Genomic DNA, 19069 nt, shown 5'->3' on the forward strand with positions numbered 1-19069 from the left:
ATATTTATATATAAGTTTTTATATGAATTTACGTTTTCATTTCTTTGCAATAAATGCCAGGAGTGCATTTTGCAGTTCATATGATGGTTATACATTTATTTTTATTAAATTAATTAAACTACATTTACATTTTATTTTATTTTGGGTAGAGACAGTCTCACTATGTTGGCCAGGCTTGTTATGAACTCCTGACCTCAGGTAATCACTGCACCTGGCTTGCATTTCTTTCTTTTTTTTTTTTTTTAAACTCCATTGGACTCTATCAGTGCATTTATTTATTTATTTATTTATTTATTGATATTTATTTATTTATTTTAACTTTTAGGTTCAGGGGTACCTGTGAAGGTTTGTCACATAGGTAAAGTAGCGTCACTGGGGTTTATTGTTTAGATTATTTTATCATCTAGGTATTAAGCCCAGTACCTAATAGTTATCTTTTCTGCTCTTGCATGTTCATGTTTTTAAAAGAAACTTTTGAACTGTTTTCCAGAATGGTTGTACTGTTCTATATTCCCACAGCAATGTATGAGTGATCCATTTTCTCCACATTCTTGTTAACACTGGGTGTTAATACTATTTTGAACTTTTTGCCATTTGATATTTATGGTGTCTCGTGGTTTTAATTTGCATTTATTTAATGGGTAATAAATTCTTTTTAAAAAGAAACAGGATATTGCTCTGTTGCCCAGGCTGGAGTGCAGTGGTGCAATTATAGCTCACTGCAGCCTCAAACTCCTAGGCTCAAGTGATCCTCCTGCCTCAGCCTCTTGAGTAGCTGAGACTGCCTCAGCCTCTGGAGTAGCCGAGACTACAGGCACATGCCACCACACCCAGCTAATTTTTTAATGTTCCATAGAGACAGGGCCTGGCTCTGTTGCCCAGGCTGGTCTCTGACTTCTGGCCTCAAGTGATCTTCCTACCGTGGCCTCCCAAAGTATTTAGATTACAGGCATCAGCCACTGTACCTGGTAATACAACATTAAACATCCTTATTGAAATACATGCCATACAATTAACCCATTTAAAGTATAAAGTTCAGTGGTTTTTAGTATATTTAATATTTACACATATGTGCAACCATCACCACAGTCAATTTTAGAACATTTTTATCACCTCAAAAAGAAACTCCATACCCTTTAGCTATGACCCCCTAGCTCTAAGAAATCACTGATCTACTTTCTTATTTTTTATATTTCCCTGTTTTGAGTTTTTTTTTTTTTTTTGAGACAGAGTCTCGTTCTGTTGCCCAGGCTGGAGTGCAGTGGCTATCTTGGCTTATTGCAACCTCTGCCTTCCAGGTTCAAGTGATTCTTGTGCCTTGGCCTCCCAAGTAACTGGGATTACAGGCGTGCACCACCAAACCCGGCTAATTTTTGTAGTTTTTATTAGAGATGGGGTTTTGCCGTGTTGGCCAGGCTTGTCTCACAGTCCTGGCCTCAAGTTATCTGCCCACCTCAGGTCCCCAGAGTTGTGGGATTGCAGGCATGAGCCACTGCACCTGGCCTATTTCCCTGTTTTGGACTTTCATATGAATGGCATCATATAAATATGTGTTTTTGTGGCTGATTTCTTTCATTTAGCATAATGTATTCAAGATATCTGTTGTAACATGTATTAGTACTCTATTCCTTTTTATGGCCACATAATATTCCATTATATGTGTATACCATATTTGTTTATCCATTTATCCATTTATGGACATTTGGCTTGTTCCCATGTTTTGGCTATTAGGAATAATGCGGCTGTAAATATTGGTATGTAGTTTTGTGTGTAGCCATATATTTTTGTTTATCTTGTGTATATACCTAGGAATCTTAATTGCTGGATTTATATGGTAACTATGTTAAGTTGTGTGAGGAAATGTCAAACTGTTTTCCAAAGTGGAGATACCATTTTACTTTTCCACCAGGAGTGTATAAAGATTGTGAGTTCTTGACATCCATGCCAAACATTGTTAATAACAGACTTTGACTCTAGCCATTCTAGTGCATGTGAAGTAGTATCTCATTGTGATTTTAGTTTTCAACTGTTTGAAGGCTAAGGATGTTGAACATCATTTCACATGATTATTTATAGTTTGTATATATTCCTTGGAGAAATTTTTATTCAAACCCTCTGCCCAGTCTTTTTTTTTTTTTTTGACAGGGTCCTGCTCTGTTTCCCAGGCTGGAGTGCAGTGGCGTGATCTCAGCTCACTGCACCCTCAACCTCCCTGGCTCAAATGATCTTCCCACCTCAACCTCCCGAGTAGCTAAGACTATGGGTGTGTGCCACAGTGCCCAGCTAATTTTTGTTTATTTTTTATAGAGACAGGGTCTTAATTTGTTGTCCAAGCTGGTCTTGAATTCCTGTGCTTAAGCAATTCACTCACCTCGGCCTCCCAAAGTGCTGAGATTACAGGCGTGAGCCACCATGCCCAGCCCCTTTGCCCAGTTTTTAAATGGGTATTTATGCTTTCATTATTGATTTGTAAGAATTCTTTATATATTGTACCTTTTTCATTGTAAAATATGCGTAACATAAAAATTACCATTTTAACTAATTTTAAGTGTACAGTCCTGTAACATTAAGTAAAATTGTTGTGCATTCACTACCCCCATCCATGTCTAGAACTTTTTCATCTTCCCCAAGTGAAACTCTGTACCCATTGCATACTAACTCCCCAATCTTCCCTCTTCTTAGCCTGGCAAACACCGTTCTACATTCTCTTCCTATGAATTTGACTACTCTAGGAACTTCATATATGTATAATCCTACAATATTTGTCCTTCTGACATATTTTACTTAGCACAATGTATTGAAGGTTATCCATTTTGTAGTGTATCTCAAAATTTCATTTCCTTTGAAGTCTGAATACCATTCCATTGTATGTATATACCACATTTTGTTTATCCATTCATACTTCAATGGACACTTGGATAAGATATATAATTTGGAAATATTTTCCCCTATTCTTTGAGTTGTCATTATTTACTTTTAGAGACAGGGTTTTGCTCTGTTGCTCAGGCTGGGGCGCAGTGGCAAGATCATAGTTCACTGCAGCCTTGAACTCCTGGGTACAAGCAATCCTCCCATCTCAGCCTCCCAAGTAGACGAGACTACAGTTGTGTGCCACCATGTCCAGCTAGTATTTTTTATTTTTTAGAGATAAGGTCTTACCATGTTGCCCTGGCTGAGCTTGAACTCCTGGCCTCAAGCGATTCACCTCGGGCTCCCAAGTAGCTGGGATTACAGGCACGAGACACTGCACCCAGTTGGGTTGTCTTTAATTGAAGCATAAAAGTTATTAATTTCGATGAACTTTTATTTATTTGTTTTTCCTTTTGTTGCTCATTCTTTTGGTGTCTTTAAGAATCCATTACCAAATTGAAGGTAATGAAGATTTACCCCCATGTTTTCTCCTAAAAGTTTTATAGATTTAGTTCTTACATTTAGGTCTTTGGTCTACTTTGAGTTAATATTTTGTATATATTGTGAGGTAGGGGTCCAGCTTCATTTTTTGTAGGTTTCTATCCAGTTGTCTCAGCATCATTTGTTGAAAGACGATCCTTTCTTCATTGAATGGTTTTGCCACCTTTGTCAGAAATCAGTGGGCCTGCCGGGCATGGTGGCTCACGTCTGTAATCCTAGCACTTTGGGAGACTGAGGCCGGAAGGGTACTCGGGCCCAGGAGTTCCAGACCAGCCTGGACAACACAGTGAGACTCCATCTCTATTTAAAAAAAACAAAAACGCCAGGCTTAGTGGTGTGTGCCTATAGTCCCAGCTACTTGGGAGGCTGAGGCAGAAGGATCACTTGAGCCCAGGAGATTGAGGCTGCAGTGAGCCATGATTGTACCACTGAACCCTAGCCTGGGTGACAGAGTGAGATCCTGTCTCAAAAAAAAAAAAAGAAATCAGCTGGTCATAGATATGTGGGTTTATTTCTGGACTCTTAATTCTATTCTGTTCATCTGTTTGTCCTTTTACCAGTACTCCATGGTCTTGATTGCATTGTTTTACAGTTTTGTGCAAAGTTGTACCAAAGTTGTTATGTAGTTTTACAAAACTATGGCAATCAAGACTGTGGAGTACTGGCAAAATCAGGAAGTGTGAGTCTTCATACTTTTCATTTTTCAAGATTATCTGCCTATTCTGAATGTTTTCAATTCCCTATGAATTTTAACTCTGTTTTTTCTTGGTAGAGATGGAGTTTCACTATGTTTCTGAGACTGTTCTTAAACTTCTGTCCTCAAGTGATCCTTCCACCTTGGCCTCCCAAAGTGCTGGGATTAAAGGTCTGAGCCACCATGCCTGGTCCATATGAATTTTGGAATGAGCTTGTCAATTTTTACAAAGAAGTCAGCTGGGATTCTGACAGAGATTGCAGTGTATCTATAGATTAGTTTGTGGAGTATTGCTGATGGCAGTGGTGGGCCGTCTGGAGTGGCTGCTGCCGTCACACTGGCTGCAGCAGGGAGACATGGCCAGGGCTGCACGGTCTATAGAGTTGGTGGGAGCCAGGGGCAAGCAGGAGTCCTGCCCCTTCCAAGTTGGGGCAGGAGCTCCCTGGGTCCTGCCGCAACTGCCTAAGCCATGGCTGTAGACCTGGGCATCCCTGTGCTCTTGAGTCTTGGGAGCAGGCGGGAGCCCCACCCTCCTAGGTGCAGCTGCAGTTGGCCAAACCATGACTGCAGTCCCAGGTCTCTCATTCCATGGAGCACACAGGAGACCCACCCTCCTGGGTGCAGCTGCAGTCTTCCAAACTGCGGCTACAGACCCTGGCCTTCTGCTCCATGAAGCAGGCAGGAGCCCCAGGTGCAGCCACAGCCACCCAAACCATGGCTGCAGATCCAGTCCTCCTGCTTTATGGAGCAGGCTGGAGTCCCGCCCTCCTGGGCACAGCTATAGCTGCCCAAATCGTGGGTGTAGACCTGGGCCTCCTGCTTTATGGGACAGGCAGGAGCCCTGCCCCACTGGGTGCAGCTGCAGCCACCCAAATCGTGGGGGGGCTGCAGACCCAGGCGTCTCTGCACTCTTGGGGCCAGGGAAGGCCCCTGCCTTGCCCTCATAGGCTTGGAAGTGCCTGCTCCTGCTGCCTGGCTTCTCCCTGCTGTTGGCACCTGCTGTGATCTTGGGGCAAAGTTGGGGCCGAGCCTGGATGCTATTGCAGCCTGGCCAGGTGTGCACATGCTTGGGGAACTGCTGACACGCCAGCCTCCTGCTGCCTTGGCCCCCTCCAGACTTTGGGTACTGACAAACATAGGGAAGCTGAGGCAGGGCTGAGGGCAGTTCATCATTGACTTGCAGGTGCCCCCTTGCATCTACAGCCTGGGTGCCATGAACAGCAGCAGGAGGTAGACAGGTTCCTGAGTAGAAGATGGTGGGTCCCTGGTGAGGACCCACCTTCAGGCCATGGAAAGCCTGAAGGCTGGGGGTTGGGCTGCCAGTCACATGAATCAGAGTGGGAACTTGTGGTGCCTTTTCTGGGCCCGCCCCGGACCAGTTGGCGTGCACATCTTCCCCTCTGAGGCCCATAAAAGCCCCAGGCTCAGCCAGAGCTGTACAGATGTCAGGCAACCAGCTGCAGAGAGGAGCAACCCACTCTAGGACCTCTTCTCTGCTGTGAGCTGCAGAGATGACAAGATGACCTTCCTGCAAAGAGGTGCCACCCACTCTAGGGCCTCCTCTTTGCTGAGAGCTGCAGAGTCAATGGGACGACCTTCCTGCAGAGAGGTACCACCCATACTAGGGCCTCCTCTCTACTGAGAGCTGTGCAGGTGATGGGATGATCAGCTGCTGAGAGGAGCTACCCTCTCGGCTGATAGCTGAACACTTGTAGTAACGACTTGCCTAGCAGAGAAGAGCCACCCTCTCTGCTAGGAGCTGAGCACTTGTTGGGATACCCTGACTGTGGAAAGGAGTTGTCCCTTTGGGTTTCCTCTGAGCTGTTCTATTGCTCAATAAAGCCCCTCTTTATCTTGCTTACTCTCCACTTTTCTGTGTACCTCATTCTTCTTGGGTGCAGGACAAGAACTTGGGACCTGCTGAATGAGGCTAAAAGAGCTGTAACACAAACAGGGCTGCGACATGTTGCAGGTAAAGAGAAGGAAAGAAGAGCTGCAGCCCTTTGGGGAGCCCAGACCTGGGAGTGCCCTGAGCCAGGGCTGTGACTCTCTCTGCGGTTCCTGGTGTCTCCAACCTTCTGGGTGCCACCGTGTTCCCTGGTGCCAGCTGTGGATGCTGCTTGTGGTGTTCCTGGTCCAGCTGCAGCCTCACAGAGAAAGAACTGATGCCCATGCTGGCATCTGGAAATGCGTGCCCTGCTGCAGCCCCTAGCATGTCTGATTGCGCAGTGGCTGGACCCCACACTTGCTCACATACCCCTTGCTGCTTCATGCAGTCTCCCTTGGCCAGCATAGGATACAGGCCAGTGGCATAAGCCAAGTGTAGCCGGCCAGGCCAAATAGGCGGGATGAGCCCAGCAGGCCCGAGCAAAACTCTGGCACAGGTGCCACCAGCCACAGATGTTTCTGGCCAGAAAAGTGACACCCCCAAAGATTCTGTAACATTGGCATCATAAGAATGATAAATCTTGTGGCTTGGCCTGGTGGCTGATGGAATTGTGTGCTTTAAATGGGTAAATTGTATGGTATATAAATTGTATCTCAGGGGTGTTTAATGTTTTATCACTGGCGAGGTGCGATGACTCATGCCTGTAATTCCAGCATTTTGGGAGGCTGAGGTGGGAGGATTACTTGAGGACAGGAATTTGAGACCAGCCTGGGAAACATAGCCAGACCCCATCTACACAACATTTAAAAATTAGCCAGGCATGGTGGCATGTGCCTGTAGTGCCAGCTAATCAGGATGCTGAGGCAGGAGGATCACTTGAGCCCAGGAGTTTGAGGCCGCAGTGAGCTATAATTACACCACTGCACTCCAGCCTGGGCAGTAGAGTGAGACTCTGTCCCTAATTTAAAAAAAAATGTTGTCTTCTAATTCATGAACATGAAGTGTTTTTCCACTGATTTAGATCTTTAATTTCTTTAATGGCGTTTTATAATTTTCAGAGTATGTTTTGTACTTTTTTTTTTTTTGTAAATTATTTCCTTCTAATTCTGTTATAAATGGAATTCTTTTCTTAGTTTCATTTTGAGATTATTCATTGCAAGTGTATAGACATAACGTTGATTTTTGTTTATTGTCCTTGTACCCATCAGTCTTCCTGAACTAATTTTATTCCCATGATTCTTTTTTTTTTTTTTAAATTTGAGATAGTCTCGCTCTATTCCCCAGGCTGAAGTGCAGTGATGTGATCTTGGCTCACTGCAACCTCCGCCTCCCAGGTTCAAGCAATTCTCATGCCTCAGCCTACCAAGTAGCTGGGATTACTGGCACCTGCCACTACGCCCAGCTAATTTTTGTATTTTTAGTAGAGACAGGATTTTGCCATGTTGGCCAGGCTAGTCTTGAACTCCTGACCTCTGGTGATCCGCGCGCCTCGGCCTCCCAAAGTGTTGGGATTACAGGTGTGAGCCACCGTGCCCAGCCTATTCCAATAATTCTTTAGTGGATTCCTTAGGATCTTCTATGTATGAGATCATGCCATATTCTAATAGGGATAGTTTTATTTATTTATTTATTTTGAGACAGAGTCTCACTCTGTTGCCCAGGGTGGAGTGCAATGGCGTGACCTCAGTTCACAGCAACGTCTGCCTCCCGGGTTCAAGTGATTCTCCTGCCTCAGCCTCCCTAGTAGCTGGGATTACAGGGATGCGCCACCACACCCGGCTAATTTCTGTATTTTTAGTAGAGACGGGGTTTTGCCGTGTTGTCTAGTCTGGTCTCGAACTCCTGACCTCAGGTGATCCACCTGCCTCAGCCTCCCAAAGTGCTGGGATTACAGGCATCTGCCACCGCACCTGGCCCTCTAATAGGGATAGTTTCATACCTTCCTTTTAAATACTGATGCCTTTCAATTTTTTTTTTAACATGCATGCTCTGAGTAGAATCCGTAGTGCAAAGTTGAATACAAATGACGAGAGCAGATTTCCTTGCCTTGTTCCTGATCTTAAGGGGGAAAGCATTCAGTCTGTCACCATTAAGTATGATATTACCTACCTATGGGTTTTTGTAGATTTTAAATTTCCTGTCTTCCTTATTAGAAAAAAGATTTTTTTTTTTTTTTTTTTTTTTGGAGACTGAGTTTCGCTCTTGTTGCCCAGGCTGGAGTGCAATGGGACGATCTTGGCTCACTGCAACCTCCACCTCCTGGGTTCAAGCGATTCTCCTGTCTCCGCCTCCCGAGTAGCTGGGTTTACAGGTACATGCCACCATGCCCAGCTAATTTTTGTATTTTTAGTAGCAACAGGGTTTCATCTTATTGGTCAAGCTGGTCTTGAACTCCTGACCTCAGGTGATCCGCCCGCCTCAGCCTTCCAAAGTGCTAGGATTACAGGCGTGAGCCACCACACCCAGCCAGAAAAAAGGTATTTTTAAAGAGCTGTTTTAGGTTCATAGCAAAATTGAGCAAAGAGTACAGTGAGTTCCCATATGCCCCTGCTTCTACACATGCAGAACATCTCCCACTATCAGCATTCCGTAAGAGAGTTGTACATTTGTTATATAACATTGGTGAACCTACATTGACATGTCATTATTACCCCAAATGCATAGTTTACGTTAAGGTTTACTCTTGGTGTTATACATTTTAAAGATTTTTGACAAATATATAATGACCTGCATTCAACATTTTGTGATATCATACAGAATAGTTTCATTGCCCTAAAAATTTCCTGTGCTGTGCCTGTTTCTTCATCCCTTTCTCCCCTGTGAGTACTGGCAGCCACTGATCTTTTTACTTTCTCCATAGTTTTGCCTTTTTCAGATTGTCATAGTTGTAATCATATGTATGTAGCCTTTCCAGACTGGCTTCTTTCACATAGTAATCTGCATTTGTTTCCTCCATGTCTCTTTGTAGCTTGGTAACTAATTTATTTCTAGTGCCGAATAATATTCCATTTTCTGGATGTACTACAGTTTGTTTATCCATTAATCTTCTAAACGATATCTTGGTTGCTTCCAAGTTTTGGCAGTTATGAATAAAGCTGCTTATAAAGATGTTTATATAAGTAAACGAAGATGTTTATATAAAATAAAGATGTTTATAAACATCTCCATGCAGGTTATTTTGTGGATATATGGTTTCAGCTTCTTTGGATAAATGCCAAGGAGTGTGATTGCTGCTTTATGTATGGTATGCTTAGTTTTGTAAGGAATTGCTGAACTGTTTTCCTGAGTGGCTGTACCATTTTACATTCCCACCAGCAATAAATGAGAGTTTCTTTTGCTCCATACCCTTCTCAGCAGGTTTTGGTATAGTCAGTGTTCTGGATTTTGGCTATTCTAATAGGCGTGTAGGGGTATGTTGTTTTAATTTGCAATTCCCTAATGACATATATTGTTGAGCATTTTTTCATGTGCTTATTTGCATCTGTATATCTTTTTTGGTGAGATGTCTGTTCACATAGGTTTCTTTTTCTTTCCTTGCTTTAATATCATGTTGTTTGTTATATTATTGTTGAGTTTTAAGCATTCTTTGTATAGTTTGGATAATTGTCTTTTGTCAGATGTGTACTTTGTAAAGATTTTCTCCCAGTCTCTAGCCTGTCTTCTGATTTGAAGTTTTCTAATATTTTGTGGACTTTTGCATCTATATTCATAAGTGATACTTGCCTGTAGTTTTCTCTATTTGTGATTTTTTATATCAGGTCAATACTAGTTTCGTAAAATGAGTTGGGAAATGTTGCCTCCTTTTCTGTTTTTTGAAGAGTTTGTGAAGAATTGATATTAGTCCTTTTTTAAATGTTTGTTATAATTAAGTGGTGAGAACATTTGGGCCTTTATGGGTAGCTTTTTTTATTGCTGATTTAATCTCATCAGTTGTTACAGATCTGTTCACAACTGTTTCTTCTTGAGTCAGTTTTAGTAGTTTGTGTTTTGGAATTTGTTCATTTCATGTAAGTTATTTAATTTTTTGGCATACAGTTGTTCATAGTATTCCTTTATAATCCCTTTATTTCAGTAAGTTTGGTAGTAATGTCCTCTTTTTCATTTCTGAGTCTAGTAACTTGAGTCTTGTTTCTTTTTTTTCTTGGTCAGTCTAGCCTAAAGTTTGTTCATCTTTTCTTCCCCCGCAGGTAAGTTGTTATACAATCCCTAGCAGATTCCAACTTGAATGGCCAAGTTCCTCCTTGATCATCTTTTTAAAAAATTAGTTTTTGGCCAGGTGCCTGTGGCTCATGCCCATAATCTCAGCACTTGGGAGGCCAAGGTGGGCAGACCACTTGAACCCTGGAGTTAGAGAACAACTTGGCAACATGACGAAACCCCATCTCCACAAAAAATTATCTGGGTGTGGTGGTGCGCACCTATAGTCCCAACTACCTGGGAGGCTTAGAGGGGAGGATCACCTGAACCTGGGAGGTTGAGGCTAAAGTGAACCATGATAGCACCTCTGCACTTTAGTATGGACAATGGAGTGAGACCCTATCTCCAAAAAAAAAAAAAAAAAAAAAAAAGGAGGAAAAGAAAAAGAACTACTCTTTGGTTTTATTGATTTTTTTTTCCCCTATTGTTTTTCTATTTCCTATTTCATCCGTTTCATGAATTTCTGCCATAATCTTTATTATTTCCTTCTCCTTGATTTTGGTTTAGTTTGCTGTTATTTTCCCAGTATTTTATGGTGAAATGAAATATACTTTATTGGTAGTATGTTTTTTATTTTCAGTGTAATAGTTTAAATTTTCTTCTACTGGGAAATGTCTTGTAATATTTATAAACTGCAACTGGAAATGTTTTTATATCAAAGTAATCTTTATAGAGATTTCATGCTTTATAAGGAGCGGTTAGTATGCAAAAGGAGAGTGATTCTAGTGAAAGAACTCTTCTAGGAATATTTTAATGTGAGTAGTGTGTTAACAATACTGCCAGACTTCATAGTGTGAGAATGGGTTTATGGAGTTATAAGTATTGATGTTCTATTTGATAATGCATCAAAGAGATAAATAATATTCTTTATTTCTTCTTTTTTAGATAAAATCAGTGGTTCTGGAAGTAACTCTGATATGATGGAAAACAGCAAGGAAGAGGTAAGGATAATTATTTAGAGATATTTGTTAGTTACTATTAACCGACTAGAGCATATGTCGTTAGATTGCTTCTAGACACATGTATGTGTCGAGGGCTACTGATACCCAGTTGTCATTATGATACTTCAGTTTCGTTGTTTTCCAGTTTGAGAAGGTGTTCATTGTTTCTGTTATTGTGTGGTTCACTTCAGCAGTTTACCTAAAGTCAGACAGCTGAAGACTTTCCAACAGATAGATATTCAACTGTCTTTATGTTACCCCAGAGGTGTTTGAGGTGGATGTTATGGGCATGAACTTCATGGTTGTGAAATCTCTCAAAACTTGGTATCTAGAGTCTGCTAAGCATTATTATTAGCAACTCATAACAAGGTCCTTTGCCTGATACACAGGTCTACAACTATGGTTTTGGGAATTTTTTTTACCTATTGTAAAAAAACTGAATCCAGTAAAATATATTGATTATACTGGCAAAATGAGGGTAAGTTTAGTATCTCAAAGCAAGTTGTAGAAGTTACTTCATGCCAGATGTTAGCTTAGAGAATAATGAAACATATTTAGAGCCTTAAAACTCCCTACTTCTGTTGAGATCTGATTACTTCTGCCTCTTTGTTTTGTCTTTGTTGACTGGGGCCATGATCATTTTACAGCAGTGTATCCCCCACAGCATGTGACAACAACCATGTGAAAAACGAGAAATTTAATCTTCAGCCAAGGAAACCTGGCAGTCAATGAGAATTAGTTTTTATTTTTATTTTTTTTGCATCTGTGTTCCTTATGTGGTAGAGAATTAGTTTTTGGAATTCCTTTTAGAAAAATATTCTAGGTACATAAATAGCATCTCATTATATCCCCGTATTGAAGTTGCTATAGGGAAATAGCTAATTGTAGGGGTGCTGTTTTGAGAGTTTTATTCACTTTTATATTTATGTCTCACATCTAGGGAACTAGCTCTTCAGAAAAATCCAAGTCTTCAGGATCGTCACGATCAAAGAGGTTGGTTGATGTTGAAGGGACAAAAAGTTATTTTCTTTTTCAGGTTATTTTCTGTTTCTAGAACCAAATTTTTTCTGAACTCATGTCAAGCACTATTCTGAGTTAACTGTTCTATACAAATATACATATTTAAAAATGATAAGTATAATATAATGAATCCCTTTGTATCTGTCACCTGATTTTAACAATTATTTTTCATTCCAACTTTGAATTTTAAAGGGTTTTTAAAGGATTTATTATGTATTAGTGGCCCTTGCAATATGTAGTTTATTTCATTCGACAATATATGTCTTTGAAAAAGGAGAAAATAATTTTTGAATGCCTTATGAGGCAATGGGTTTTTTGAAATTGTCTAGGATGGGGAGTTAGTCATCATAGTTGTAAGTTACAAGGAGAAAAAAGAGTGGTAAAAAACACTTTTTTCTGCTAAATTGTGAAGCCATACATAAAAACTGAAACTATTTTCTAACATAATATAATTCCCAATATACTGTGCAGTATAATTCTTATTAGAAGTTTGCCGCTTAGTCTATTGGACTTTCATTGTTTCTAAGCAGTGGGAATGTCTCTTAAAAACCAAGCTTGCTTGATATTAATTTATTCTCTAAAGTAGTGATTCTTAAAGAAGAGTGTCCTCCAAGGTCTCCCTGGTAGCTTTTTCAGAATGCGTATGCCTTGGTCTTACTCCAGACCTACTGAATCATAATCTTCAGTGATATAGTGTAGGCACACATGCTTCCCTAGGTGATTCTGATGTGCTTCCTGGTTGAGACCCACTGCTCAATCTCAACATGTTATTTATGTTCTTTGGGTATTGTTCCAGTTGTCAGAAATGTTCATAATTCTTTGAACTTAATTCTTTCATAGGAAACCTTCAATTGTAACAAAGTATGTAGAATCAGATGATGAAAAACCTTTGGATGACGAAACTGTAAATGAAGATGCATCTAATGAAAATTCAGAAAATGATATTACTATGCAAAGCTTGCCAAAAGGTAATGTGTGTTAATTTTTCATGAAGTTAAAGTTGAAATGAATTTTTAAACATCATTTTTATAAAATTGGAACTTGATTACTGTTAGCTATGTACAAAAGACCAAACATGGCATTTTCCTAGTGGTTGTCTAGAAATATATTTGTATGCCAATGATAATGTGTGTTATCGAAGTTAAAAATTTGGAATATTCAGTTAGTTTTGTAAAGAATGAAATCTATTTTTTTCTTTCCATCGAGTTTTAGACAAGAGGCTTTAGTTTCCAAATTATACTTCAATGTGTAAGCAGGTTTAAAACTTTATTATATTAGGTTTTGGTTCAGTCAATGTTAATGTGCCTGCTTTATACAAAAATGTAATGACCGTTCCTGAAAACTTAAAAATCATTTACAGTCTAATTTAGTCTTATTGCATTCTTAAATTCTCTAAGGCTAGAAGCTGAAGTTAACTACCATAGATAGATTTAGTTGTATTTCTTGCTGTTATCTTTTTAAAAAAACTTTGTCACATACCTCTTAACTGTGGAAGTTCTAACCATAAAACCTTGTTAATAATGGGGGAAAAAGCCAGATGAGTATCTTGGACTCTTCATAGCTCAAATCTGAGAGCAATATAATTGGATGATGAGAATGACAGGGCACTTGGTTCAAAGAGTCAAATTTTATATTTTTTTCTTTGTTAAATAATATGTTGTAGTCTCTTGGCAGAGTTTTCAAATTCATTCTCATAGATCTTTTACAGCAGTGCTTATTAAACCTTGTTCCCTGTCTATGTTTTTATGACACATTTTCAAATTATGGAAATTTAAAATATACGGTAGGTAGGAGGGATGGGACTTTCCTTGACTAGGATAAATTAGAAGTTACAAAAGGTGATAAATGAAATGAGGAAAGGAAATTAATGAAAGAAGAGAGATAGGGGCCTACCACTTACTTAGCTTTGCAAATCATTTATGACAATTTTACATAATGGTTTTGGTGGCCAAGGGCAGAAACAACTAACATGGGAGTCTAAGTCCCGTAGGTGGTGACTTACTTTGGATTTTTACATTCTCAGTGGTTGTCACTGGGAGTGTTTATGATATAAGAAATAGGAATTCAAACTTTTGTTTTAATGGTACTGTGGAAGAAAGTCAGCATATGATGTTACTAACCTGAACTATGCCTAATTCTGTCAGAACAAAACAAAAACAAACCCATTTCATAAGGTTAAATTTGGGTGTTTATATTATTGTTGTAATATTTATTGAGTATATATAAGTACCAGGCTCTTACAGAATTAACTCCTTTAATCCTCAAAACAACACTGTAAGGTAGTTATTATTTTGCTTGTAGAGATAAAGGAACAAATTCAGAACCCAAGGAACTTTTTCAGCTTTAAATTGAGAAGCTAAGATTTCAACCCAGGTCTGCTTGAATCCAAAGCCTAGTGAGTGCTCTTTTCACTCTGCTGCTTTGCTTCCAATTCTCCCTAGAAGAATCTCTAGGGAGAATTCAGGTTTTTTTTTTTTTTTTTGTTGTTGTTGTTGTTAATTTAAAATCTTTAGTTCTTTTCAAATGCTGGGGCTTCTCTGAGAGTATATACATGCAATGATTGCTGTGAATAACTTTTTTTTGGTGGGGATTATTTAATTTTACTACAGTCTGTAAAATCTCAATCATCTGTGTCCTCTCCCCACACCCTTTCAGAGACTCAGAAACTCATTTACCAACTAGATGTTATAACTTGTCAAAATTTGCTTGTTGAGTAACATAGAGCCATGTTTCAGAGAAAGCCCCTGGCAACTACCTGCTTTTTCTTCCTTGATTGTTGCCGATGATAGCCAGTTACTAAGCCAAGCAATGTAGGTAAACATTGAGACCTAAACCCTTTTTACTATGCCTGTCTTATTTGCTCTTGAGAAAACTAATGAAAACTTAAATCGACAGCCTCTCTCCTCAATTCACATGTTTTATAGTTAAGGAAGGACATTCTTTCTAAAATATTAACATAGGGATCAACAAATGATGTCATTCTACAATTTATTGTTAGGGTACTTTAGCTAAAGTATCTTAATCTCTAAAAACTCTTTAAGGACTTTACAGAATACTGAAGCTTTGACATACCGGTTGGGAAATGCTGCAGAATAGATACAGGAGTAATAGAATGAACTTCATTTCCCCCACCAATACCCCTCCCTTGCAGTATAAAACTACCCTTAAAAATCTTTCTGAGTTTATGATTTGGATTATGAAAATAGGATGTCTTTAAAAATTTTTTCCCTCTGAACCACATATTTTATGAATTCTTTATGGAACTTAGCATAGATGTTCATATTCATAACAGCTTTTGTGATAGGCACTATAAAAATTCAGAACTGGGTTGAGGCTTTCTATTTGATTCACACATTTCTTTTTTAATCACGCCATAATACCTCCCTTTCCTGTTTTTATGAACTATATTTCAACAAATAAACTGATTGTTGACACCTGGCCCTTATACTATTTCCCTGTTTTATTTACTTTTGTGAGGTCCTTATACCAATATCTAAAGCTTGAAAGAAACAAACTATGTACCAGCAATGTTGGCTTTATCTGAACTGAAGTCTTGTACTTCACTTGCACATTTAATATGTGTAATGGTTTTTTAAATGAAATCATTCTAGGTACAGTGATTGTACAGCCAGAGCCAGTGCTGAATGAAGACAAAGATGATTTTAAAGGGCCTGAATTTAGAAGCAGAAGTAAAATGAAAACTGAAAATCTCAAAAAACGCGGAGGTAAATACAAGTGAAAATGAAACATGAATTTAAATTGCTGTTTATGACCATATTGGAAAATCTGATGTGCTTACTAAAAATACCTCCACTTTTCTGCCTTTTGTTTATTAAAAGCACTACTTAAATATAACTTCTGTTTCTCTCTGAGCTCTGAAGCAGAAAAGGTTAAACACTATTTATCAAAACACCTTTGCCTTCAGTGGCTATTAAGTTATCTCAAGAAGCTTAGCATTTCCTTCTTCCACATGTTCTGTAATACATATATGCCATAATACTATGTTTCCCCCCCAACCCTAAAAGAATTTTAGATTTATGCAAAATCTTGTCTGTGGCCTCCAGGTAACTTTATATATAGTTAGAGTTGCATAGAGTGACATACATCTGCATTAGTATTAGTTTGGGGTATTATAAATGCAAGTCCCTTGACTCCACTCCTCACAAATTAGAATTTCTGTTGATGAGGTCAAGAATGTACCCCAGTTTGTTCTTGTGTACACTGAAGTTTCAGATCCATTAATCTAAGAACAGCAACATGGACATAAGTAGGAAGGAGTAGGGAGCTAGAGCTGATAACCCTCCCTCTGTCTGCCGGAGGCGCCTCTCCCTTTGTCTGTCTATCCTCCCTTAAACACACAAACGGTGGGGAGTGGTGGCTCACACCTGTAATACCAGCACTTTAGGAAGCCAAGGCAGGAGGATTACTTGAGTCCTGGAGTTCGAGACCTGCTTGGTCTATATGGTGAGACCCCATATCTACAAAAAATAAAAATATCTGCTGGACATAGTGGCGCATGCCTGTAGTCCTAGCAACTCTGGGGGCTGAGGTGGGAGGCTCACTTGAGCCCCGGTGATCAAGGCTGCAGTGAGCCGTGATTGTACCACTGCACTGCAGCCTGGATGACAGAGTCAGACCCTGTCTCAAAAAAATTAACGCACATGCATACACACACACGTACACACACTCTCTCTCTCAGTATTGGCTAACCATCTATAAAAAGTTTATATTTATTTAGAAATGTATGATAGTGGACTATGTGTCCCACTTGTTTGTGTGTGATTCTTAGATAGTGTGTATATATATTTTGGGGCAGCTTAACAGAGCCAGAATTCATAACTGTAAAAGGAATGAATCTCCAAATGATAGAACATGACACTAAATTTCTAAGTAGAAGTGTAGTGAAAGCATATCCATTTAATATTGATCAGATTATATAATTGTGAAATTATAGTTAAGCTCTTATATTGGTGAAATTTTTGTGTGGATTTTTATTTTAATGCTATGATTATCTTGATGGAACCAGTAAAATATATCTATACTTATAAAATGTTATATATATTCATTGTCAGATTAAATAATTTGTAAGGTTGTTGGCAAAAATAAAGGAAATAGTGTTTAGTCTTTTGTCCACAAAGGGGTAGTCAACTCCTTTTGAGCATAAGGAATCTTTCTGAGACTCTGGTTCATAGTAGGGAAACTGCCATTGCAGCAACAGAGCTCATTAAAGCTAAGGTAGTAGTCTTAAAATTTAAGAGAATCCTCAATTAGAAAGTGATGGTAAAGATCAGTAGTAAGAGTTTCTTTCCTCTGATCATAGGTTCTCTGGAGAAGACAAATAACTAAGTGTTCTGCATTGTGTACACTTGGTGTACAGAGTGCCTAAGTGGTGTTTTTTTGGGAAGGGACCCTGGAGCAGTCAATGTCTGAAATGTGGATAAGGGCTGAAAGAATAAAAGAACCACTGTTGTTGATGAGGGTATTCCTAGTGCTACTTTGGTATGCTGCTGGCATTTGGTCTCAGCTGATAAGTTTCAGGAACATTTTATTGACTGTTCTGTGTAGGAATGTTTTGGTATCACGCTTAAGGGAATACATAACATTTATAGCTATCAGTAGCACTTAAATCTTTCACGTCTGTTTTCATCTTAATGATTTGTTACATTTTTAAGCTGTCAGAAATCACACAGGAAATTTAACACTAGGTTTACTTTATATACACATATATAGATAAATTGGTGATCTGAAATGCTGAATTGGTGTAGATAATATTTAAACTTTTTAAGAAAGCTAGTTCCAAAATTGAAGCCTAACATAGGAAACTGTCAAGAATGTAAACTTTATATACAAAGTCTTATATTGATTTGGAATAATATTATAACACAAAGATATGGCTAAAGTTAACATTTCAGGAGCGGATTTTTTTTTTTCTTTAAGTTTCAGTATCATACCCTGTTTTGACATTCTTTTCCCAGTTTTAATTGTTAGAAAGTATATTTTACACCTAACTTTTTTACATGACACAATAATTTTGTTCTCTCTTTAAAACCATTAAAATGTATTGAGCTCAGAAGTGAAAATGCCTCTTTTTCATTTATACCCTGTGTTACAATTTTAAATATATTTCATAACTAAAAATAAAAAATTTAAACATGTGTACAGCAACAAGTACATAAAGTAACATTTCAACATTTTACCATATTTGCTTCAGATCTCACTTAAGTAAAATATTGGTTCAGTCCTACTCTCATCCATTTCCCCTTCTTCCCACCCCACAGGTAATGATTATCTTGAAGTTTTATGCATGTGCATGTGTGTGCATGTTTTTCTATGTTTTTTATATATGTATTCATAAAACATTTTTCATTTAAAAATATAACAAAATAATATGCTGTATATATCATTTGGGAACGTTTTTCATTTAACATTGTTTTTGAATTGTATTCATGTCAGTAAATGTACATCTAGTTTGCTTATTTTTCACTGCTCTATAGAATTATGTGGTATCAATAAGTCACTATTCATTTCCCACATAGGAAGCTATTCCCAATTTTTCCTTTTCTAATTTTCTAATTAGTGCTGTGGTGAATATCCTTATATTTGATTCCTTGTGCACATGTGGGAGAAAATCTCCAAAGAATTACCTAGTTTTGTTTAATTCTTGAGTGATATATGCACCAAAGCACACAGAAGATGCTTAGTAAGCATTACTTAACATTGGATGAACATTCAGATTCTACATTTTATTTATGTTGTTAGTTTATCTGAATGGAATAATTATTTGAAATGAAGAAGTATGCTGTGGTGTATTTGTTTCTGTTAAAACGAATACAGAATATATGAATACCCAAGATCAAACTGGAGTTTGTAAATAATGTGATTATAATAAATTAGGCTTGTAATACCTGCCATTAGGTA

The 19069-nt window shown here is 38.6% G+C and overlaps 1 protein-coding gene across 9 annotated transcripts in view; it reads left to right on the top strand.

Annotated features, from left to right (window-relative positions):
- Nucleotides 1-19069, top strand: part of ATRX (ATRX chromatin remodeler) — a 300487-nt gene that overhangs the window by 76433 nt on the left and 204985 nt on the right. For 5 of the 9 annotated variants that reach the window (XR_005237641.2, XM_007992126.3, XM_007992124.3 and 2 more), the window contains 4 exons: nt 11076-11131; nt 12072-12124; nt 12992-13119; nt 15763-15876. Coding sequence is in view for 8 of the 9 variants with exons in the window: in XM_007992126.3 (XP_007990317.3) it covers nt 11076-11131; nt 12072-12124; nt 12992-13119; nt 15763-15876 (351 nt within the window). In the remaining variant the exon portion in view is untranslated. Of the gene's footprint in view, nt 1-10142; nt 10181-11075; nt 11132-12071; nt 12125-12991; nt 13120-15762; nt 15877-19069 lie in introns of all 9 variants that reach the window. The other 4 variants (XM_007992127.3, XM_007992129.3, XM_007992132.3 and 1 more) reach the window with 2 other exon arrangements.

This window comes from Chlorocebus sabaeus, chromosome X, assembly GCF_047675955.1.
Source record: "Chlorocebus sabaeus isolate Y175 chromosome X, mChlSab1.0.hap1, whole genome shotgun sequence".
Classification (NCBI taxonomy): Eukaryota; Metazoa; Chordata; class Mammalia; order Primates; family Cercopithecidae; genus Chlorocebus; species Chlorocebus sabaeus.